Source organism: Ptychodera flava, chromosome 21 (genome assembly GCF_041260155.1).
Source record: "Ptychodera flava strain L36383 chromosome 21, AS_Pfla_20210202, whole genome shotgun sequence".
In the NCBI taxonomy this organism is placed as follows: Eukaryota; Metazoa; Hemichordata; class Enteropneusta; family Ptychoderidae; genus Ptychodera; species Ptychodera flava.
Genome location: NC_091948.1, coordinates 9904413 through 9931094, shown reverse-complemented (window position 1 = coordinate 9931094; position 26682 = coordinate 9904413). Strand labels below are relative to the sequence as shown.

General features: G+C 34.9%; 1 protein-coding gene across 1 annotated transcript in view; it reads left to right on the top strand.

The window, feature by feature from the left end:
* Positions 1–20290, top strand: part of LOC139121350 (ubiquitin-like modifier-activating enzyme 6) — a 71077-nt gene extending 50787 nt beyond the window's left edge. The window contains exons 14-27 of the mRNA XM_070686168.1: positions 1322–1399; positions 5562–5610; positions 7357–7386; positions 8097–8202; positions 8744–8939; positions 9798–9878; positions 11553–11733; positions 13694–13757; positions 14257–14398; positions 15245–15365; positions 15687–15880; positions 16691–16906; positions 18909–19003; positions 19978–20290. Of these exons, the coding sequence (XP_070542269.1) occupies positions 1322–1399; positions 5562–5610; positions 7357–7386; positions 8097–8202; positions 8744–8939; positions 9798–9878; positions 11553–11733; positions 13694–13757; positions 14257–14398; positions 15245–15365; positions 15687–15880; positions 16691–16906; positions 18909–19003; positions 19978–20098 (1674 nt within the window). The 3' untranslated portion in view covers positions 20099–20290. The remainder of the gene's footprint in view (positions 1–1321; positions 1400–5561; positions 5611–7356; positions 7387–8096; positions 8203–8743; positions 8940–9797; positions 9879–11552; positions 11734–13693; positions 13758–14256; positions 14399–15244; positions 15366–15686; positions 15881–16690; positions 16907–18908; positions 19004–19977) is intronic.
* The last annotated feature ends 6392 nt before the right edge of the window (positions 20291–26682 follow it).

The following is a 26682-nucleotide window of genomic DNA, read 5'->3' as shown; positions in this document are numbered from 1 at the left end:
TGTTATTTTCAACTGTGTTTCATGGGTTTTCACCGTCACATCAAGACTTGGTTCAAGTCGGTGAATTTTAAAAAAATAAAATCATTTGTAATAGTTTCTCTTGTGTCTCTCCTATTTCGTACAAACCTATCCGGAATTTGGCAGCTCACGCCAGGTTTTCCCAGCGATTGAATGCATCACGTTTGAGTCTGCGCAGTAGTGAGTTAGTTTCTGCCGGATTCACCGACTTGGACTTCTTGCAAAGTACAGGCGGTGAGACGGACTGTGTACATAGTGACGTAGAGCAAATACAAAATGATTGACAGCCCCCGCCGTTATTCTGGCCAATAAGAAGAACGCATTGCTAATAAACCTCTGCAGCATTAAAAAGTTTGTTGTCATCTCCGTGCAAAGCTAGACATCGAGTACGTTTTATATCTGGGCGAATAATGGCATCAAGTTCGTACATCAACTGCGTTTTACAACTGATCGGTGGACCATCGCTAATCATGCGAGATTACCAAACAAAGCTTGTTGAGAGTTACATTGAGGGAAAAGATGTGTTCGTCTGCGCACCAACCGGCACCGGAAAATCACTGACATACGAAGTCGCCCCACATTGTTTTGATTTCCATCGCTTTGGGCACGTAAGAGAACAGGCTACAACTGTAAGGACGGTGTCTTTTTCCATCCTTGAAAAACCGGCGACGATTTCGCATTTTGCAACATGGGCCCGACAAACAACACAGATATTTTCACGCGTTTTCGGTGACACAACAGAGGTCATGCTGACTTCTGTGGGAGTGATCGCACTCGACATTTTGTCAACAACGCCATGCGAGTTTTATGCACGTCTCGTTTGGGTCAATTGGTAACTCCTCCCAATGTGTAAAATTTAGTGATGTCATCTTATGAATAATATATGAGTAAAGAAAACGTCATCTCATGAATAATTTATAGCAACGCAGATCGTGCAAGAAAGCCAAGTCTGTGATTCCGGGTGAAACTCCGCTGTATAGCGTTCACTCCACTCATCGCGTTCACCCTACTCATCGCGTCCACTCACGCGCGCGTTTCACATGAAAGCAGAATACAAATCATTGCGTTCACTCCACTCAAACATTCACAAATCACAGACTTGAACCAAGTCTACTGTCACATCACATCATATTTTGTTTTCCACAAAAATTTCACAAAAAATGACCCACATAAACTTTTGACAAAAGAAAGCTTTCTACATTTTGTATGTCTTTCAGGCTAGTAACCTGTGACAGATTATGTGAGATCTGCGTTTATGTCTCTTTTGTGTGCTCATAAAAAACATATCATTCTTCCTACATAGATAACAATCACAGACAATGATCTCATCGAGAAATCCAACCTCAACAGACAGTTTCTATTTCGACCCCAGCACATACAGGTATGTATCATGAAATGGGCCTATTTAATACTTTACCAATGTTACACTGCCGTCAGGTTATGAGAGAGTACTATCATTAAACTCACTGGAGTCCACTTGATTGTTGTTTGTAGCCCAGACAAAACAACATCAGCGTCTAACATGTCTCCTGACAGCATGACTAGGTTAGGTACATAGTAGCAAAAAAACCTGAAAAGCTCATGTTATATTGCTCTGTACTGAGTTTCACTTCATATGAATTATTCATGAAGTGATGTTAAGAGCGATGTGTAATATTTTTCATTATGTGCTGTGAAATGTTTACATATTCCATGGACTTTACTCAAGAATGTTCTGCAACGTAGAATTTCAAACTTCAAAAGTGGTACAATTTAAAGCATACTTCTTGTAATGTGAAAAGTTCAGCTGATAACTGAGGTAAAAATGTCACACACTGTACCTCCTACATGTTAAATTGAGTAGTCTCTTTGGGACATGTGTGTCGTGCTTTAATCAGACAACACCTGTAAATGTCAATGCTGTAGCCATATTACATTTAGCCTCATATTCTCAGTAATATTTTTGAAAAGTGGAACTCCAGAGACTTCAGTTAGCACTTCTGTTCATTACGTATAGTATTGAATATGTACAAACACAACCTAAATGTTGATTGTGACCTATGCAAGTATCAAGATAATATTTCTTTTTTCTCTGTGAGCATTTTGGTCATAATCTCTTATAATTCTGTCATCTATGTTAATATTGATTGTGTGAACACTTGGCCCTGTTGAACTACCTGTAGTTCAACAGGACAATTGAAAGTGTCCCCTCATAGCATTGGTTGTTTGTAATTTTTGCAACACATGTAGATTAAGAACAATTTAATTGTTTAATTCTGCTGACTAATATAATCCCGGTCAGTAAATGGCTATCTGAACTCTATTCTATTTAATCTTGTAGATTCCGTGCAAACGCACGTATTCAATTAATTGTGTAAGCCAGAAATTATATTTTTCATATGTTAACATTGGGTGCCTTTTAGCAGGATATATGCAAATATTTTGACAACTAACCTCTCAGCATATTTCAGTGTAAGATGAAAGGTATTGTAATAACTTTTTCACAGGACAAAAATGACGTGTGTAGTTGTTAATACGTAATAGCAATATCTCCCTCAGTGTCATGTGCTGGCAGCTAGGAGTCAAAGTGTAATTAATTGTGTGGAATGAGAAACTGATGATAAACAGGAGAAGCTATTTTTTTGTCTGTGTTCTGTATTTCTTTTGTAATGTGAACGCACCTTTATTGAAGCAGGAGTACAAAAGTACAATAACATCATTTGTATTAACAAAACAGCATTTTTTGAAGATATAGCAAAATAGTACAATATGATCAAATTAAAAAAATGATAAGTAAATTACTATAAAGGAGCAATAGACAAATTTAATGATTTATGGATAGCAAAGCATTGTTTCATGTGCTGAATGTTCTTATTGTCAGCATCACCCACCATTGCCTCTGAATGAACTCATGTAGACATCTGGCTCATTGCCAATACTGATCATATCATTCACAGACAGATATATTACATTTTTCATGGCATCCTATTAGGATTGGCTAAGTGAAAGCTATATCATGTGTACGTGTGTAGATGAGTGTTTGATGTAGGGTGTGTATTTTTTTTTGGGGGGGGGGGGTTTGGAATGTTTTAGTATATGATGCTCATGTGTGTTTTGCAGATATACACCTGTATTGGAACATGTTTTTGGGTGGAATGCAGGGTTTGCTCTGGCTACTCAAGCTGATTAGCCTTTTTGGCTAAAACAGTGTGAACACAAGTAGCCAGATTTTTCTTTTGAGAGGTGAGGTCAAGGGTCACACACATTCATCTCGAAGGGTCAAAGGTGATATCATTAAACACTCAAGAGTAATGATAACCAAATATTTCAGAAGTCTGCCACTTTCTCATCATCATATGTATCCTCAGTGCTGCTTTAATAGTTCAATAAAAAGAATGCTTCGTATCAAAACTCATGCATGACTATTGAACACCACTTGAACTTTCAAAAATCGACCAAAGAAATTGTGAAGTACAAAAAAATACAGAAAAGAGTAACATCCTCAAGATCTTCATGAACGTGGCATGGCATGCCATGATCACACTGATACTGATACACGTCCGTGCATGGCCAAAAGTTTTACAGCAAAACTCAGTAACAATTTCCGAGCTAAGTAAACAGTGTTTTACAAAGCTGTTTCAAATCAAACTGGTTTGCACAATCCCTCGATATAAAAGTGACATTTTGGTGACATTTCAGCTTGAAGCATACCTTGAAATAAAATATAAACGTGAAACAAAGACATCATGTATGCTGCCGTTCGTGTTCAAGAGCATGGTGTGAACCATGAACTGGCATGTGCATTGGCTGCACGTAAAAGCAACTCTACTTTCCAAGATCAAACAGTCTGTGTCTTGTGAAAACAACAGCATAGCAGTGAAAATTGTAATGTCACCGGTAAAAGCTCTTCACAGATGAAAGGATGATCGCTGAAAACAACTGAAATTGCATGTTTAGACTATGACAACCTCCCGGGAAAACAGGACAGCGTGAACATGAACAATGGCGGACGTCACTAGAGTGGGACTATTCTATTTAGGTAACGGGGACATTTCGGAGGGGTACAAGTACATGTATTGGGTATACGTGCCATTTTCCTCACGATACTATCACGGGAACTTCGATGTCCCATTAGTTTCTTTGATCTGAAAAGTAATTTTACCAACTTGTACGACCCATTATACTCTGAAAACAGTGGCGGGGCTTATACTTAGATGAGTACGGTAGTTCTATGGCGAAAGACTTCCCAAGAAGTAAAACAATTAACACCGCAATGCAACAGAACATCGTAGAACAAAGTGACCGAACGTACAAATTTGAGTCGCCAGTCTGGCGATTGTTCTGACCGTCTGAGTCGCCAATGAGTGAATCAATTCGCCATTTTGCCGTCTGGCGAGCGGTAGCGCGAACACTGATGGGTGGAATGAATTGAGTGACTTTCATATAAGTGCATGTGAACTGTAAACCTGTGCCTACCTTGGTATAGGGATAGACATTTTACTGGTAACCCCTTTTAACTGCCTTGAGTGCCAGAAATTCTGGCAAGATCATATGTGTGTTCACATTATCTTTGGTATATTTGTTTACAATGACGATGGTAGTCAAGGGAATAATGACTTTATAGGCATGACAGGATAGAAAGAAAATTTCAGATAAAACCAGGTCTGAACAGGAGCCCAATAGTATGCATGTACTTGACATTCATGAATACATATCATGTGAGACGTTATAAATCCAAAAATTCAGGCACTTGATTATATAAATAACAATTAAATGCAGTGTCAAAGAGTTGTATCGTGTGGAGGAGTTTACATGTCAATGTGCCCTTAAATGAACTTACTGTACGTGGTCCTTTATACCAAATTGAATGACACATATCAATACAAATGTACTGAAAGTTATTCAGATACTTTTCCAGAACTTAGAAAAATTTGTAATTCTTAGAGGGGTTTTAGGCCTTGGTAATCTACTAAACTTCATCAGGACCAACAAAATTGAGCTTGCTTTCAGTTCTAGGTTAAATAATAACCATATACAACATGAAAATAATGATAATAATAATGAACCTGTATCTTAGCAATATACATATAGTAATTTCATCAGACTTTCAATTTCTAGTCCGTTAGTTGTCCAGTTTTGAAGGTATACTGTCACCTGTTCCAATTTTGCCACAGTTACCATGGAAAGAGAAAATCTAACCAGATTTTAAGCGGGTGGCCGCTTTTTAAAAACAGCGCCCTCACATGGGCATTTTGAATACCAAGGAACGCCCCTTTGACCATATATGGGCACATTTAGATGACAGGTGATGGTATACCTTTAAGGGCAACTAATATTTAATCATCTCATCAGATTTGAAGGTATTCTTTTTCAATTGAATGGAAACCTGTTAAAAACTTGCAAGAAGTGTGTTGGTGAATTGTCTGCTGAGTTTGCTGCAAATTTCTATATGTTACTTCTAGCGTAGCATTTAACCATTCTGATTTTGATTACATTTGTAAGAATTCCTGTCTGTACTTTTTTTTTTCCTGTCTGTACTTTAACATGTTAACTCTCTCTTTCAGAAACCCAAATCATGCACTGCGGCTCAGTCAGTACTTGAAATCAATCCAGGTAATTTTTCACCTCATCTATGATTGCAGCCCTTTTGGCAACAACATACCAACTCCCCTGTTTTATCACTTCATTCTAGATAGGGAAGGCAAAATTGTAATGTCTGAATATGTATCTCATGGGCAAACACAATTTTAACAATTTATTGGTCATGTCCAAGTGTTCAGTTTGGTCGTATTCAAGTTGGTGACTCGATCATTACAGTGAACTTGGCTTAGACTAATTGATCCAATTGAAAACTCAATATTTAATACCAATATTGAATATTTAGTTGCTATTTTTTTCATAGATTAATAGATTCCTGTAGCTTCGGTGACATTAACAAAAATGGCAAAGTGTTTTGTTATATCTTTGATGCTATATAATGTATTACACAACAAGAGTAACATTTGTAATATGGTAAAAGTCAAACGGGAACTATGTAATTTTAATTTCTAATGGCAGTGACTTTAGAGAAGAAAAAACTTGCATTATTTGTTCGTAAAGTGACAGACAGTTTTGAATAGGAATCTATTTATCGTGTACTGAAAATTCAAATTCAGTCACTAATTTATTACATTTACCAAGCAGTTTTGTGCATTTTATGTCATCGAGTCAAATGTCCAATATCGTTGATATTGGATCAGAGACAGACACAGGCTATACATGACACTGTTAACCTGTATTATAATTTTATTCTAATATTTAATATATGTCAACCCCGTCATTAAATATTTCATTTTGTAGGAGTTGTGTCTCCAGCAAAGTAAATATCTAAGCCATTTCTAAAAGCAATTACCATATTTATGAATATCAGTGTCTGACAGACAAAGTATTATTTATTCATTTAAAACATCCTGGTATACCCAGGTACCTGCAAGGAATTTCATGATGTAATTGTTACAATTTCCTACTCCAGATGTGTGCATTACTACATGTTCCTTGTAAATGATTGATAAGTCACCAGAGCTTTGATAGCTGTTGGTTTTTTCATTCTGCCGTTTAAAATGATATTGATTACATCATAAAATCAATGTACATCCCTTCTAATTAGTCCATTAGAACTTTTAAAATATCAATATTTATCAGGGTAATTACTCCATTGTTTTTTGTCATTGCAAAATGACAATTGACCCCTGCTACTATACATAATGATCACATTGTTACTGATGGTTCTGATAATGAAAATGATAGTAGTGGTTAACCAGGCACAGTATGCAGTCTAATCATGAATAATGGCTCTACAAAACATTGTTTTCAAGCAATTCTTCATGTGTAATCAAATGTCAGCAATCAGAGATGGTTCTGATGAAGCATTTGAATATTTTCTGATACTACCACTGATGTGAAATGTGTTCTTAATTACGTGGATATGGGATCAGTATCATGAATCCAGAATTGTATAAAATATGAGATGTTGAATTTTCTTCAACCTAGGCTCAATTGACACTGCCGAATGGATATCATCACATGTGATTATTCTCATTAAAAAGACAGGATTGAAAACACAGAAAAATAATAAAAACTTGGAAATTAAGTTTTATTTGTTTCGGATCAGAGGAAAACAATGACAGGAAATTGTAATGTAAGATTATGACTTGCAGACTGATAGTATTTCATTGTTAAAAATATCTTCTTCTTTTTTTGTTTTTTCAGTTACTGCATCATTGCAGATAAAGAAATTGAAACAATATAATTTTAACATTTGATTTTTATTCATGTACATCCATCATATGTAACACAAATTTATTTCCTTTGTTTTTTTAGCATTATCAATAGAGGCTCAACAACATAAAGGTAAGATATGACAGTTACAACAGCCAGTGATTTCCCAAGACATGATATTTGTCTCATGATATTTGTTTTTGAAAACTAGTTGCTATATATATATAAAATACAGCAGCCAATAACATCTAAGTACATGAAGTTTAACTGATGAAAATCAGCTGCAAGTGATGCACCAAAACAAGAGGTCACTCCGGTGTCAGATAAAAGGGAGAATACAAAACAGGCAGAAATCTGCTACTCTTGTTTCCTGCCCTTTGGGAATGTACCCATGTAACTTTACAGATCAAGAACTTTAGCATTTACTACAGTTTACAGCTAATAGTTACTCCATTGCATTCCGTGACCTGTACCTGATCACACTTGGCCCATCTCAGTGTCACAATTCACCCAATGAGGTCACCATTTGCTCCAAGCCTTCGGTGTACTATCAAGAATATTGACACAACTTCAAGGCAAATCCAACTACTGCACACCGCCTCAGTTGGCCACCTAAGTAAGGAAATGCAATCACATTGTACACCTGCATTGGTGATAATAGAATAATGGCATTTTGCAGAAAGTATAGCTAGATTCAAATAAAGTGTTTTTTCCACAGTATACCGGTACATTGACGTACCAACTATTTTCAAGATATCATCATTAATTATCTTAATTTGAAATGGACACATTAAGTCCAGTTGTGAGAATGATATAAATGCCCTTCATGTACTTTGTTGCAGTTTGTCCACAGTCAGAACAAAAGATTTATAATGATGAGTTCTTTGAGAGTCAAGACTTGGTTGTTAATGCACTGGATAATGTGGAAGCAAGGAGATATGTTGATAGGTATGTTGTGAGATCTGTTCTGAATTGCAAATCAGAGGATTCAATCCAGTGTGTGTTTCCTACAGATAAAATGATTTATCAAAATCTGTATTTCCACAAGACATTAAAAAACAGTTGCTTGATTTCATTCCGTTGTCAACTTTTGTACTTTTACCACATTGCCTATACGTGCACTTCTTTGTATTTAGTGTATTTTGCTAGTGTTAAGTTTTGTAACTATGTAGTTATGCCTGAATATCACTGCAGTATTTGTCCAAATGTTATTTTCACAATGATTCATTCTTTCAGTTTTGTTCCCGAGATGTGGTTCAACCACACTACTGAATATGATATGATTGGGCAAATCTTGCAAATGAACGAATATGCTGATAGCATCTATGATATTCCATATACTTGGTAGTTTTGTTGAGATTCTGTTGTGACATCCTTCGATAAGTTTTAATCCTAACCTTGACTTCAATGTATCAGTCGGTGTGTGACAAACCAGTGGACATTGTTGGAGTGATAAATTTTAATCCCAACCTTGACTTCAATATTTCAGTCGATGTGTGACAAACCAGCGGGCATTGTTGGAATCAGGGACCATGGGTGCTAAGGGACATGTGCAAGTGATTGTACCTCATCTAACTGAATCCTATGCCAGTCAACAAGACCCACAGGAAAGAGATGTACCATACTGCACTCTCAAATCATTCCCTGCTACCATAGAACACACTATACAGTGGGCCAGAGAAAAGGTATTTACATATGATAATATATAGCAAGTGAATTAATCATCAAAAGTCATCATTGTTATCAATATTATCATATCTTGCATCTATTGATCCATCTCAGTGACATTTTATGTTAATGTATGATGACAGCAAGGTTTGAAATCTTTCAAAACAAGGATTCTTTGCCAAGTTGCTACCATGTATGTTAACTCTTTCATTCATTTAACTGTATTTTTCTTGTATAGAGGTCCATCCTTACCGTAGAAAGTAAAACACTCGTAACAAAACTTTGGGATGAACAGGACAACAATACTGACACTCAGATGTTCATGTTCTTGATAACATGAGAATTTGGGGGCGGGGGGGCATGTAATACAGTTTGGCAGATCTTTGGAAAATAAACTTTCACGTTTTACCATGAATCAGTAGGATTGTCACGAACCTTTGTGTTGTCTCACATGCGAAATGGAGTCCAAAGTATTGCATCTTGAACTCTTCTGTCAAGCCCAAACCTAACAACTCTCTGTTTCTTATAACTTCACCAGACCAGTTATACTGAAAAGGGATCATACCTTAAATTATACAAAACCTGCAACAGACAAAGCAATACCAGCGTACACTATGAACCATGAAAAGCCAGCCAAACAACATCAGAATGATCTCAGTCAGGTCAAACCACTCAAAAAAGCAAAATATGTATTGATCTTTCTGTATTGAATTACATGTAAATTTTCTCATATCAATGTACGGTATACAAAAATATCATTTAGAGTGGTTTTTAAATGCAGTCGTATACTGTGGAATGTATGCACCGTGTGTGTTTTGTTGCTATGTCTTATGGTTTTTATGCTCTCAAACATTTTTAAATGATCTTTTTTCCAGTTTGAAAGCTTACTATCTCAGAAACCAGCTGCTTTTACAAAGTTTTGGAGTAGTCATCAAAATCCAGACAGTGTAGTACAAGTAAGTGAAAACTATTTGACTAAACTGTTCATTAGTTTTATTTGGACGTCACAGTTAAATTGAATTATTTGATAGTAGGTCAGGGCCGAGCTTAAAATTACCACTTGGCTGGCACACTGGTCTCAAAGATGTGAAAGGCCGTTTTTGTGGCCTAACATGACTCGTACTTCAAGTAATTTTGGTGGTACCCAGTTTTTCAAAAACATTTTGTAAGTCTGTGCAATTTTTACTCCACAGTAAGTGACAGTGGTCAACCTTGTGCAGAATATTGTTGGCTACTACAGAGTTGTCAGTTACAAGTGTAGATTCATGGCAACAAAAATACCATGAGGTTAGGTCAGAAAGGAGTTATAAATATGGCGAATTGTTGTTACCTAGCAATCTGACAGAAGACGTACTACCGGTAGTAAAGTGATACCATAATTATGTTATTCTGTGCATGGCAAATTTGGTAGCACATAAGCAAGGTATAGTCTGACACTATTACAGCCTGTGTAAACTAATTTTACTGATGAAGAAAATAATAATGAATAGTAATAATAACAATAATTATAATAATTTTTAATATTGAAATTTTAATATTGCTACTGGTCAGAATGATATTCAACTGAAATTCAATCAAGTTTAAATTAAGACACATCAATTGATATTTGAACCATTAACACCAAGATCATTTTCAACCAGATAATATTAGACAAATTCACAGAAAGCTACGTAAATCAGTCTGGTAATGAGATACTTAATGATGTCCATTGAGGTGAAATTTATACAAGAGGGATTATCAGTTCTCTGCCTTTCTTGTAATTAAAAAGAATGATAAAAATAGAATTGACCCTTGAGACGGTCATCATTGCCACACAGTCTCTTCATTAAAATCGATTTCTGTTTTCACTGGTAAACTGTTCAGGTAAAGCCCTTTTTGCCCCTATCCCCTCACCAAAACGTACTGTTATGAATAGATTACAAAGATAATCTACTTGAACAGATTTTTTGCTGAATATGTAAATGTGGAATAAATGTAAATGTGAAATAATATGTAAATTTGGAATGAATGTGTAAATTTTGATCAACAATGTTACTTAAGATAGTTTGTTTCTCCCTCTTAGGGTCATACCTTTAAAATTTGGTGATTGTGTTATTCAAATCAAATGTGGGTTTGAAAATGAAACATGTCAGTTTAATTTCAACATAAACTCCAAGTTAAGGTAGTATTCACCTTGAAAGTGAAAGCCTTAAAGTTTTGCTCAAACCTTCCTCAATGAAACTTTCAACTATACTCTTACCAAATCAAGAATAAAATTCAGGGGTCACTGTGCAAAGTTTGGTACCAGAGAAACAAATTACCTTATATTTACCAATATTTGAAATTCAAAATGGCAGGCATCCCTGTGTTAACTCAATTGGAAAAAGTTAAATTTGGGATTTTTGAAAAACTAAGACCATGAAAAGTTTTCTTTCTCCAAGAGCTTTGAAATGAGCCCCAAAAGTGGTAGATCAGGAAAGAATTGTAGAAATTTGAGAGTCCGACTATCTGTCCCCGAGTTGCATTCTACCTTAATGTACCATATGACAAGATGTCATGAACAAGAACCTTACCTAACTTGACCAGCCACAGTGAAAGGCTTAGGAAAATTTCTACCATACCATTCTCTATATCCCAACTATCTATTTCAGGAACTTAGTGAAGGACACCAGTTAGAGGGTGCTATACAAGCCATTAAAATGTTGAAACAAAGACCCCACAGCTGGGCAGACTGCGTCAAAATATCAAGAGTCAAGTTTGAGAAGTATTTCAGTAACAAGGCCAAGAATTTGCTGCACGCATTCCCAGTGGATACCAAACTGAAAGATGGTAGTAAGTAATAACATCTTAAGGGTTTCTTTGATTTGCATTCTTGATGCAATGCAAGAAATATGCTTTCTATTTGAACATAAAAGATATTTGAGAGTTGTCATTCATTTATTGTATTGATTATTACTCACCTTTCATATTCTTTGCAAATAAATACACCATATGTTAACTATGCATTTTGAAATATAAGTATATGAAGGAGAAGCTGAGTAATAGCCAAGAACATACCATACAGTGTAAACACGATTGGAACTAATTTGGGATAATTGGATGGTGAAGTGAGGTCGTTTTAATCTGTAAATATAGGCTCATCTGCTTTTCTTTTCAAGTTACACACTTGTTTTCATGAATAATTTTTAATATCGCAACATTCAGCCATATAACACCTAACATTTTTGAGAAATTTGAAAAATATGAAAATCCAATTATCCCAAATTAGTTCCAATCGTGTTTGTAGTTTTATTTCTATTGGTAACACCAGAATGACATTGACTTAAGCTTTTGAAAGATGTGCTGCTGCTTTAGTTATCTTCTCATATACAAACGCAGCTGCAATACCTCTAATTCCAAACAATATCAGCCCTAATAAGCATGAGATATGTTTAAATTTATTCAGTATTTATTTACAAACCCTATCGCTACGGTGCTGTTTATCACCATGAACTCATCACAATTGCAAAAGTGTTTCAATAGCGCCCTCATGAGTCCAAACTAAATTTGTTAAGACAACGTTTTCAACGCTATGGCATATGTTCATGCACAAGTCAGTGATAGCTAACCATTGCCCTACTTGTTATTATGGTGATGGACAATTCCATAGGGCATGCTGCTCAGTACAGTGAATTCTAAATATTCATTGAGGGGATGTAAATGTTGATGGAAAACAAGGTTTCACTTGAAACTATATAAATTTGGTCTTTTTTTTGCCATTGGTCAAAAGCATATTTAAATTATCGATATTTGTATGAATAACCACATGTTAAGGAATTTAAAAAGTTATTTCACAAAGAAAAACAGTAAAGTCTTGATAATAAACTAAACCATGGAATTCATAGATCTGCTTCAAAATTGCTTAGCTTTGGGAGGATTTCTTTGCTGCATATTTATTTCAGTTGACCATAAACCAAACCAACAATGACTCACTTCTAAATCAGAACTATAAAGATAACAAGAAAATATTTCTGTGCAAATAGTGCGTAAAAAGTAGGCCCACCCGTTTGGAACATACAGATTTGTTCACTCCTTGTACCTTACCCCTAATCTTTAGATCATCAATACTTGCATATATAAATTTTGTTGAAAGATTAATGGGTTTTGTTTGTTTGTTTTTCCATTCACATGTACACAATGAATAAGATTATCAAGGGGAGAGCAACAAATACACACAAGCTTTATATGGGCATACACATCTGCTGTCCGACATACTTTATCACCTGACACAGTGATAATAATTTAGTCATATCGCAGGCTTGTACACGTGGCATAATACAGTAAAGACACTAATTAGTCACTGGGATTTAATTTTCCTATTTCACTGCAGATGAAATCTGCTAAGTTAAATCTCAAGTGAAAATGTTAAGTGACAATAGATTATATTATTTAACAAGCAAAGTAAATGAATTTATATCCCAGTAAAAATGTCTAAAAAATCAAAATAGTGAATTTATCCCTGTGAAAATTAATAATCTTACAGTATGACATTTGTCAGCAATCAAATTTTATTTTCAGCTCAAAGATTCCGTCCTCAGATGGCAGTTTTGCAATATTACATGTCTGTTCATTTTGACAGTGTACTTTTCAGTGACTGGTCACATTGTTTATCTTTGTCTGACATAGTGACATGAGTGGGCGACAGTACTAGTCACAATTGAGACATTCTATTTTGACCTTTGACCTAGCCACCTACAGTTCCATAGAAAGTCATCGATGCTGTTTAAAGTTGATGTTTTTTCCCTCATTCCAGCTCCATTTTGGCAATCGCCCAAGAGACCACCAACACCATTAGAATACGACATCAGCGATCCATCGTAAGTTTTGACAGAAATTGCATAATAATTTCAATGCTGAGTTCCTTACATACCAGCAACCGAAGAATAATTTGTTCCATATCAGCAGTTTTATTTTCAATTAAATTGGTTTATATTGTGACTGAAATACCACTCATCCTCTTCAAAATGTACTGAAGCATTGAGCGGTCAGAAAGGCTATTAGTCAGATGTCAAAGATTTTCATGAGAAAATGTTGCAACAGCCTTTGTGACTGATGTCTGAAAAGATTGTTGTTTTAACAACAGATATGCAAAGAATTGGAAAGAAAGTGATGGTTGAATTTGAACACCACAATCATATGGGGAGAAAATACATTGATACATCGTAATGAGTCAGTGCACAAACCTGTATGCAAGATGTTACACATTATTTGAACACTTCCATGATAGTAAAGACAATAATCATACAATAGATGGAGGACAGAGATCCTTATAATCATACATACTAAGAGATTGACACTGCTAACATGTGTTTGCAGGCATTTCCAGTTTGTTGTAAGTCTATCAAGACTTCTGGCCAACATTTACAACGTAGAAGTCACCAATAGTGATCTAGAAGATGATACCGTAAGAAAACTCATAGCTGAAACCTCAGTTCCAGACTTTGTCCCTTCCTCAAAGGTATGTGTCTGACTAAATTATTTACTATCACTTGGGTCTTGTCCTGTTTCATAATATCATACATACTTGACACTTCAATGAAGCATTACTTTCTCATTGGCCAGGCAATGTCCTCTCAGGGTGACTGAACGTCACCATTTCATGGTAATATGTCAGTTCATTTTAGACACGGTTCACGTTAAAGGTATACTCTCACCTGTTCCCATTTTGCCACAGTTACCATGGAAAGAGAAAATCTAACCAATCACAGATTTTAAGCGGGTGGCCGCTTTTTAAAAACAGCGCCCTCACATGGGCATTTTGAATACCAAGGAATGCCCCTTTGACCATATATGGGCATATTTAGATTCCAGGTGACTGTATACCTTTAACTTCTCACTTGATGTCCCTGTGTAGAGATCCAATTTTAACAGAAAACAATAAATCATACCAAAATACGTGAAAGTCTCAGTGTATAAAGTCAGGAATTTTTCTCCATATTTATCATTATGTAGGAGTAATCAGTACACAAATAATGTTTTCCACAAGTACGGTATAATAAATCTTTTCAGGCAAGACAGAAAACACAGTGAGAATAAGGCAACATTAGTCAGGTGGTACTTCCTGTTCACAGGCAAAAATTAAAAAAGTATTGTTGCAGTCCTTGTCTTATATTTCTCACTCACATTTTTCTGTTCGGTTCCTTGTCCAGCTCTAGTCAACCATGTACCACCTTCTCCTTACCATACAGCCATGCATCTATCCATTAGAATACACACTTTAATAATTAAAATGTGTTTGAAGAGTTACTGATGCAAATATGTTTGTAAAACAGAAATGACAAAAACATTTTTGATGTTTTCACAGAGAATAGAAGTAGATGAGTCAGCCAAGAAACCTACGGAGAGTAGCAGTGTAGGCAGTGATGATATTGAACAGAGTGCAATAACATTGTCCACTCTCATAAAGAGTGGTAAAACACAACCAGGTAGGTTGACGAACCACCAAAAACCCATCACTTGGTATGTTCTTGAGGAAGCATTCAAAGATTATTTTTTCATTCCGTCTCATAATTGTTCAATAACCAGGCATAGGTGCCATGAACATGATATGACATAACACACAATTAAGATAGTCTTTTGAAAGAATAATTCCCAGTTGGAATCCAGTTTATATTTGAATCATAGCAACAAATCTTTGAATCGTCATGATCCAGATAGTATGACTGATAAGTTAAGTCTGTTATCAGAGAGCACGGTAAAACGGCAGAGTGGGTCATCAAGATATTCTATTCCAATTTTCATCCCAGGGCATCTAGTGGCAAAGCCAGTCATCTTTGAAAAAGACGATGACAGCAATGGTCACATAGATTTCATGACAGCGGCATCTAATTTACGGGCAACTATGTACAGCATAGAGAATGCAGACAGGCTTAAAACTAAAAGGATTGCAGGTAGAATTGTTCCAGCCATAGCAACTACAACTGCTGCAGTAGCTGGTTTGGTAAGTGAAAGTCTCAAAGTAATATAGATACTTATTTTCCAAATCTCATTTGCCGCTTTTGAATTCTGCGCTGCTACTTTACTTTGTAAATCCAAACCATGATACAAGCTACAGTACAGACTGTCTATAGGGTGGCTTTCTGAAAGTTGTTCCTGGTCAGGCATCACGTCTTCGGACCACAAAGCACCACACATCCGTATTGACTCACTGCCTACGAACAGGATGCAATGAGTACCCTGAGGAAATACTGTTCCAGCTGACTTCCACTAAACTCTTTTTCCATGGTCCGCTACCTTTGCCGCTCTATGTAAAAATAATGTGTGTAAATCCAAGATTTCAAAAAACCAAGCTCTTATTCAGTTTCAATTTTGACAGCTTTCAATGTATTTCATAACCAATGATATTCATACTGTATCACTATTAGGAGAGAACGAGACAACGGTTCTTAAGAGATTCAAAGTTTGTGGCATTTCCCTGCACAGTGAACCAGAAAACAATGGCACTGTGATAATGTGAGGGGTTGAAAAGGCAGGACTTGGAGAAGATTCATCTTCAATATTATTCACTAACCCGAGAATCTGTTTCAAGATTTTCATCATTAATGTGCAAAAAATCACAGTTTGTCCAGAAATTGCCAAATATGCCAAAGGATACGACCACCAGTTGAAATGAAGCCAGGTGCACAAAAATATAATTTTTCTGAGTTTCTGTCAGCAACAACAAAATGTTCATATTTATGTGATATACTGGTATTATATTTTGTATCAAACCTACTATTGCAATCAGTGCTGTCTAATTTCATACTGTCAGGTCACAGTGGAATTGGTGAAAATTGTGAAGAAATCTCCTCTGGCAGATTACAAGAACTGTTTTTTGAACCTGGCTCTGCCGTCAGTGATTTTCTCAGAGCCTGGAGCAGCAGAGAGGACGCAGATCAAGGAAGATTTGTCATTTACACTCTGGGACAAATGGGAAGTGCAGGGTAACAAAGACTTCAAGTTGAAAGATTTTCTGAAATATTTCAAGGTAAGCTCACATTGGTCAGGTGCAAAACCAAAACCTGCAGTGAATTTTAATGTCGCAGTGTCCTGATGTCCTAGATAACTTGTAGCTGCCCCACTCACATATTCCCCTTATAAAAGCAAAGCATTGATTTATCACTTGTGTGTTATGGTAGTGTCTACAGGACAGGGTTGAGTGGCAATAAGTTATGTGTCACTGACTCACGGTCTGTTTGCCACTGTCTTTGACAACTTACCATTGTTCAAGCAATTTTGGTTATATTGTTATCTGTTTGAATAGTGTTCTATGGTAGAGCACCCTCTGGCCAAAATGTCAGGCCAGGCGTGCGTTGTACGGTACACATCATGTTCCTACAAATTTTCTAACCATCTGTAAGGACAATGTTTCCAGATTCACATCTGTTCATTATTTTTCTTCAGACTCTGTACTTACATCTAACTTACTACAATTAATGTACAATTTTTCCAGGCTCAGAAACATCCATCTGAAGCTACTGGATGGAATTTTTTCTCCATTTGTAAAACCCAGGAGGGTTACATATTTTTCATTAAGATATGATAACATCAAACTTTTTCACTGTTGTTATTCACCTAATGGCATAAGCCAATGTTGCAGATAAGCCAGTTTAACCTTTCACTACCATAGTTTGACCCAAATCCATTGTTTCTATAGTAAAGTTGGACCTGTACACAGGGAACCGGGGGGTGAAAGGGTTAAAGCATAACCTTTCTCAGCACAAGCTTCAATGTTCTTATTCACTGATAATGCTTCAGTAGCTAAATGTATAGGTTTCAAAATTAAACAAGTCATGTTCATCTTGAAAGATTGAAATGAAAAATTGCAAATTTCATTAACTGTTACCTCACTGTCTGAATTAACTAACGTTCTCAGAGTTTTTTGAAAGTATTCCAAAAATTCATTGATATAGCAGATATCTGCAGTCATGTGTGCCTCACAAGTTTGCCGGTAAAGCATAATGTAGGGCTAGGTCACCTGAGATTAGTTTCATCCAATGTCGTAAATTCACTATCTCCACAAGTATTTACCAACAGTCTCCTGTGCAAACACTTTGGTATAAAAATAGCAGTAAAAGTGTATCACTGTGCAATGATTTATGTAGGGTTGACCTTTGATTTGCAGGCAAAGAATGTACAATCTCAATGAGGCCCAGCACAATCAATGGCTGTTTACTTTTCATGGTCAAGGACAAACCTGGAGATTTTGTTTACAACACTTGTCTCAGCCTTTTATCACATGGGATAATTAACCTTCACACAAAATTTAACCAAATATCTACAATAGTGAACAGTCAGTATACTTTTCCTGATAGATGAATAATACAGTTAGTTTCCTTATTTTTTGAAAAGAGCTAGGTGTATAGTTTGTTTAAAATGTTGGTAGTAGCAGAAAGCATCCCATTCTACCTAGAGACAGCGAAATGTCAGATATTTTGTGTTCAGTGACAAACAAAAACCTGTCACTGATAGATTTTACACACATGTCAATTCTGTGTTGAACTGTTCAGTTCGACTGAAGTGGTCTTCTGCATAAGATGTATGGCAAAGCTTAAGAATAGAGAATGTTCAACATTTGCAGTGTATACCTATTATTAGAAAGCATTGTGTTTCTGTAACGTTGTCACCAGATATTTATCATGATCAAAAATATGTGAAATGCTCATTTGGATGAAGTACAAATTTTAAAAGTACAGCAAATGCTGTGTTCACAAACATTGTTGTGATTGGGGGGAGGGGGAGGAAGTAAAATATTGTTACCATATTCAAAATTGTACCTGGTATAAGTGGGGACTTGAAGAAATTTAGAGGTCTTAACCTGAAATCCTTCACCTCAAACCCCCTTTTTTTTTTTTTTTTTTTTTTTTTTTTTTTTTTCTACAACCTAAAAGTCATTGTTGTAGGAATGGGTGTCAATTCAAATCATTCCTTGATGTACAAGCTGTGGATCACTGCTACACAATACTGACTGTAACCTTTCTGTTCAATAGGACAAATATGCTTTTGATGCTTCTATGGTTGTACATGGCGTCAAAATGATATATGTGCCAATTATGCCTGGGCATATGAAACGTCTGCCCCAAACGTAAGTCATATTTTCTATGTAATGCGTAGCAAAGTCACCTAGTACCTACATGTCAAATGCGTAGGAAAGTCACCACTTCTGAAAAAAGATATTATCTATTCACACTGTTAAGGTAGTATGTGCCTAAAAATTGAAAGATTTAAACTTTTGCTCAAACCTTCCTCAAGGAAACATAAACCATTCTCTTTAAAATTCAAGAATAAAAATCAGGTGTTATTTTTGCAAATTTTTCACAAGAGAAACAGATTACCTAATTTTTTAATAACGATATTTGAAATTCAAAATGGCTGCTATCCTAATGTTTACTTTATCAAGGTAGAATACACATCAGGGACAGATATTGGGGGTCTTAATTTTTTTCAATATTTTTCTAATCTACCACTTGTGGGACTCATTGTAAAGCTCTTGGAGTAAGCAAAAATTTGACCTTCTTGCTTGTTTCAAAATCGAAAATTGTATTTTTGTTCCCATAGAGTTAACACAGGGATGCCAGCCATTTTGAATTTCAAACATCGGTAAATGTTCGTTAATTTGTTTCTATAGTACCAAAATTTGCTCAGTAACCCCTGCCTTTATCTTGATTTGGTGAGAGAATGGTTGAACGTTTCATTCAGGAAAGTTTGAGCAAAAGTTAGTCTTTCACTTTTGAGGCATATATTACCTAAAATAATTATGTTCTCAAAAACAAGATAGATTGTGAATACATGATTTACCCTACAAGTCCACATAAGCACCATACCATCAATGTATTGATGATATGATGACTCAGAATATCTGTCCCAAAGATGCATTCTACTTGAAGTTTTTGATGTATTAAAGTGAGAATTCTGTGATTCTTTCATCTGGAAATATAAATTCCAGATTAATTAATTACATTCATGTCTGTTTCTCAATCTCTCGACTATGGTATTTGCTTCCGTGCATTGTGTTGTTCAGTCTCAATAAATCACTGTAATTTTTTTCCCGTACCACAGGATGATCAAACTTTTGAAACCATCAGAAGGTCAGAAGTACGTGGATCTCACTGTGGCATTTGCAGGTGAATCTGATGACGATATTCCTGGTCCACCTGTCAGGTACTACTTTACTAAGTAGTACTGGCAGCTCATTTGGTTTCCATGTGTGGATCAATGATACGCACACATATGGTGAAGTGGTCCTGCTCTCCAGTCTATAACAGTGTCTCAATTGATGATGTACGGGTTGATGTAGCTGTCTCTCTGTCCAAATCTCATCTCGCTATAACCATTGAAATGCACAATACACATCTAGATGTTACTATGGATCCACAATGATAACATGTTAAGTATATAGTTCATGGCCGACCAATTGCAATTGATTCCTGTAATAATGATTAACAAAGGCAGAAGGCAGGGTTGCAACAAATCGATGAGTGTCACAGATCAGAATGTTTGTGTATAAAGTGCAGGGTATTAAACCACAAATAGCCTTTGTAGGAACACAGGAACTAACACAGCAGTTCAAAATGTTTGAAGAGGTTGTATCACAGGGTCCGTGTGCTCTTGGAAAAGTCCTGGAAAAGTCCTGGAATTTTAATGCCTCCTGGAAAGCTTTTGAAAAGTCCTGGAAAATGAAATGGAGTCCTGGAAAATGAGCCACCCACAGTTGTAGAAAATCATAAATATGATCAGTCATAATATTGTAAAAATGATATGTAAAATTAGGTACATGTATAAATATGATATGCTGTAAAGATAAAACCTGGAAAATGGTATTTTGGCTCTCAAAAAATTCTTTGAAAATTGCTTACATCCTCGAAAGTACCTGAATTTTCAATGACTTTGAGTGTATGAACCCTGGTTTCAAGTCACGTAAAGGATAAAAAAATTCTTATGCTAGTTATATCATATTCTGTATAACGTATATTTAGGATGTTTTACACCAAATCAAAAGGGAACACTGGCACAAGGATGCAAAAGTTGTTCAAAATGATATTAGACAATATTGTGTGATGGTTCATAATGCACATTTAAACACAATGATTCACTGGTAGTCCAGTCAATTTAGGGTTTAACCTAGGACTAATTGCAACAGAAATTATTTCTTCACCATGACCTTTGGAAAGGTCTCACTAATGACATATTAAAAGTATAGGAAAATATAAGGGGTGCAAATTGGTTAAATTTGCATATATTCAAATTAGCTATATATCGCCTTTAAAATGACTGCTATACTCACATTTTGGACATGTAAACTGAATTCAAGTGACTTTTTTCATTGCAACACAATTTAGTAAGGTTCAACAAGTTATTTTCTAAATGTCTTGAACAATAAAGATTATGCAAATTAAGTAATTTGCATATATTCGCAGTTTTTCCACTATTTCAGACAAAATGAATGTTTAAGCTCATATTTAAACAATTTTTTTTCTCAATGAAATTGTTAAGGTTTTGCAAGAATTACCTAAAACAAATGAGGTTGACCTAATTTGCATGCTAATTATTTTAATACAAAAGGCCTAATTTGCATAATTGGCACAAACGGTCTTCTGAATACAATAAGACTACAATAGCTTCCATTGACATTTTCTGGTTATTCAGAAATGCAATGAATAAAGAGAAGAGTTTCAGAGCATTACTATTTAAATAAAGGGAATCAGAATTCTTTCTTTAGATATTCTTCTTTCTTTTACGACGATAAGGTTATTCATAAAAAATCATTGGACGTGTTCAATAATTTGACATCAATTGTCATTTTCAGTCATTTTATCCTACAACATGTTCGATTGCAGTAAAATTTTTGAAGGAATATTTATGCTTTTGGTCACTATCTTCAATGACGATGGAAATATTCAGTTACTAATAAATGGTTCCCCCACACTTAACAGTTGTGCCTGTGAATCATCTTTCTCATTATTAAACTATCATTAGTATAAATACGAACATCATTTGAATCACCATGATGGTAGTGGTGATGACAATTATTATGATGGTCATTATCATATCAAAATTTCTTCCTCTTCCTCTCTGTTTACATCTTCCTCTAGGTGGTTCATTTGTTTACAGCCAGAATCCTTTCGTTGACAACAGAAAGTCTAGATTTTACTTTCTTCTGGGGTTATTCATGCTGCTGCAGTTCATGGTAGAACCCATAAGTATGGGGAAGGGCAACTCAATGAAAAGATATGAAGCATAGGATGATATAATTGTACTGCGTATCATATCAGATCGTAGGTGTGCAAGTATCACTCATGGGGCTGTTATGTAATGGACTTCCCATTTGCAGATTATTAGACTTTTGTATTATCACCAATAAGATCGATCACTTAAGGAATTGAGAGTCTGGCCAATCTGAGGTGAGACTTCCATAAGGTTCAAAATACAGGATAACCAATTTTATGATTATTTGATGTCCAAATTTGATATCCTAATTGATAAACTCGTTAACGGCAGCTTCTGTGATGCAAATCCCTTCACATTTTGGTTTTCTTGTTTCACGGTCATGAAAATTTGAAAGAGCAGCTAGACCATGTAACATTATGAAAAGTATCTAGATTTGCATTTACCAGTGATTTAGATTATCATGATTCAGTCAACAGATTTTTTTCAGTTTTTCCCTAAATGCTATGGCTGTGTACGGTAAGATTAAACAGGAAATCTCTCTCTTCAGTCCATTATATGACTTTATATTAATTTTCAATTGTTGTCTTCAAGAAATTTCAAAATTTTGAGAAATGCAGTGTCCTTTGATTATTGTAATGTCTTTCAGCTGATAAAGGAACAGTTTCCTTATCCATATTTCATGATAATTGGCAATATAGTATAACAATTGTACCTCTACATCATCATGATCATTATAATTTACTTATCATTATTATCATAAATTTCTGTATGTGGCATGAACAGGCAAGTTGCACACAGTCAAAAGTATATCTGATTTACCAGTGACCACCCAACCTGGTCTTTAATTACATTTTACCAACACTTAATCTATATTAGTAATACGGGGTAAGGGTGAAAATAAAAGAAAATAGAGCTGAAACACAAATTTTCTTCAGCCTCGCTTAGTACAAAGTGTTGGTTATTTGGCCAAGCATTTTGGTATGCATTAAGAAAATCCAAATCTTCCAGTAAGTTGCCAATGTTATTGACATTATGCAAATTCTCTAGATAATTGAAATGAACTATACGAATAAATCATTGTTTATTTTTACTTGGCTTTTCATTCTGTAGGCCCTATTTGTATATAATCATTACAATGAGTTAAAATACACAGAAAATAAATAACCACGTCAATTTCTTTGTACTGAGCAAAATGTTCATTAAAGTTATAAAATTGACATCTTTCGATAGGAAGAATTTAAAGTATTAAATAACTTAAACAAGTAGTGTCTCTTTATGTAACTTCTCATTTTACTGATAACATAATTAATTAAAGTAAGTTGACGTCAATTTGAAAAAATAAAGAAAATTATTTTAATGGTCATCATATAGGATTTATGCACATGAGGAATCGCTCAAAATTAGATAAAATATATTTGGCAATGTTAGTAAAAACTTCCAATCTCTCTTTACGATATTGTAAAACATTTCAAGTTTCAATTATTACATTTAATACAGTGTAGGCATTTCCTATAAAATCTTTTAAAATTAGCCCTTTGTACAAGACTTTGAATATACCTTTCTTGGACCTTTAAGTATTTAAGGTGAAGAAATAATTCATATTCCAATTAGAACAAGGAAGTGACATGGTTGACTTATTGGACAAATGCAAATAATAATTTTTTTATCGCTGTAAGATATATTTGAAAACATTCCCTGAACTAAAAACAAAAAATGATGTTACATAGTCATTACAATGTCAGCTTATCTCTTAAATCACTTTCGTAAATAGATTATCAGCACCAGGTTTGTATACCATCTATGACCCATTTAGCATTTGGGTAAATTAGCTGTCTTATGCACAACTTCATTAAATGCACTTTTCGCGATCCCTGGGATTACCTTTGTTCTAGTCTGTAAGAGAATGATTGAGGTGTAATAGCCTTTTGTTTTCCATTGAAATTGTAATCTGGTGGGTAAATTTTCTGATGAGAAAATCTGGTGCCAACACAGGCCTTTAAACTTGCGATATGTAACTTTCATGACCCTACTAAAATTTAGTTCTAATGATCTCCGTTGTTTTTTAACATTATATATAGTCATTTATACTATAGGTCAAAACAGGGAAAAGTAAAGTGGTAGGAGGGGCACATTGCAGTTATGTAAAATGAGGAATCTTAAATGATTTTATGCATTGCCTACAAACACAAAAAGTACATTAAATAATCAAATTGCTTGAATGAAATATCAATTTGCTGAATATATTTTTAAGAAATATATTAACAGCAACTATTTTGTTCCCTTTTCTAAGTTTTATATTTATTCAAATTATGCACTGTCTCCCCTCTTAATAGTCATTTTGTTTGTCATTCTCCATATTCAATACAGAGTGGAAACAAAAACTACTTGTTGTGTAGATTAAATATAATTTTTAAGTGAAGTGCAGTGGCAGCTATACTTGATTTAGGCAAATTAAAATATTTCTCGGGCGATAAAATGTATTCAAAAATATTGCCTGGACAAAAATTAAGATAAATGCACACATAACTTGAACATGATGTCGCATTTTTCTCAATTCAATATGCATATTTCTTTTATCAGTGAATGTATTGCTCCCATTATCCGTTTATATCTATACATATTAGGTAATGTTATACCTCTTAGATTGTATTGGACTTTTAGTATGTCATTCTAGGACCTCTCTAAAATACACAAAGAAAAATTAAATTCTATTGCTGTCAGAAGTAGCTTATATAGTCATTAATTAGGGACATACAAAGAAAAGCGAAGTGTTGTGGCGGCCATATTGGATTTATGCAAATGAAGAATATTTCTATGACGAAAAATATTTTAATCAACCTTGCCTGAATCAAACACAAGGCAAATAAGCCCAAAATCCGCATATATCATGTTTAGCCGAATATTTTTAGTAGCAACATTCTATCAGCAACTAGTTAATAACCATAATCTTTTTATATATATGCAAATAAGGCATTGTTTACATTTCTAGATTGTACGAGGCTTTTAGTATGTCATGGTAGGACTTCTCTGAAATACACAGTGTATAAATAATTCTATTGCTGTCAGACTTAGCTTAAAAATAGTTATTAATTGGGAAAAATACAAAGAAAAGTGAAGGTTGTGGCGGCCATATTGGATTTATGCAAATTAGGAATATTTCTATGACGACTAGATATTTCCATCAACATTACCTAAACCAAAAACAAGGCAAATAAGCCAAAAACCTGCATAATATATCATGTTTAGCCAATTATTTTTAGAAGAAACATTCAATCAGCACTAAGTTTGTACTCATAATCTTTTTACATCTATGCAAATTAGGCACTGTTTACAATTCTAGATTGTACTCGGCTTTTAGTATGTTATTCTAGGACTTGTCTAAAATACAATGTGAAAAAATTATTCTATTGCTGTCAGTAGTAGCTTAAAAATAGTTATTAATTCGAGAAAAACTAAGAAAAGTGAAGTGTTGTGGCGGCCATATTGGATTTATGCAAATGAGGAATATTTCTATGACGACAAAATATTTTCAACAACATTGCCTAGACCAAAAAGGAGGCAAATAAGCCAAAAAACCTGTATCAAAATCATGTTTAGCCACATATTTTAAGTAGAAACCATCTATCAGCGACAATTTTATACCCATGAGCCCCCTTTACATTTATGCAAATTAGGCACTGTTGCACCCCTGAGATTTTATATACTTTTAGTATGTTATTTCTAGGACCTTTCCAAAATGCATGGTGAAGAAAAAATTTCTGTTGCAATTAGTCCTAGGTTGACCCCTTTTTTGGCGTAGATTGACTGGACTATGTGTGTACTGTATGTGTATATGTACCATGATATGCTCTAAGTGCATGATGTTTCTCCCCATAACTTCAAACTGAAATACAGCCAGCTGATGTCTCATTTAAAACAGCAGTGTTGTTGCATGTTTGGCAAGTCAAATTGTAGATAATTATCTTAAATAGTGTAATTTGTACAGTTCATCAGTTCATGTGGTTGACGTAACAGGAAAGTTCAGAACAGTTAATCAGTCTTTGGGGTACTTATAAATTTGGTCATGTCCGTGTGTCTGTGCATCTGTCAGTGCATCTGTTCACGCAAATTTCTGAGAGATTTCTTCAGCAATTTCTTTCAAACTTTGTACAGGGATTACTCCCTATGTCATACATGTGCATGTCGATTTGTTTTGTGATACAATCCAATATGACCATCATTTCCATCAGTGGTTTTCAAATTCATTAACCAAGTGGGGACTATGTCATTGACAATGACTTGTTCAAGCTGTATTGATGACAAAACTAGTTATGTTAGATTGATAGTAAACCACACTTCCTGAACTGTGAAATAATTTCGTTTTCGCATCACATATGTACATCATTTCAAAGTTCAGATGCTATGTTCTGTTGGGGGTTTGTTACTCGTCTTTCAAAGAAACAAAATTTTTATTCAATGACATGTTGCTCATTGAAGGTGTTGATTTAGGGATCACAGTGACAGCAAACTAAACTCTTTTTAAGCATACACCATGCAATGACATGATAAAATTCAACAGAATTTATCATCAGAAGAATTTCTTCAACAAAGTTATCA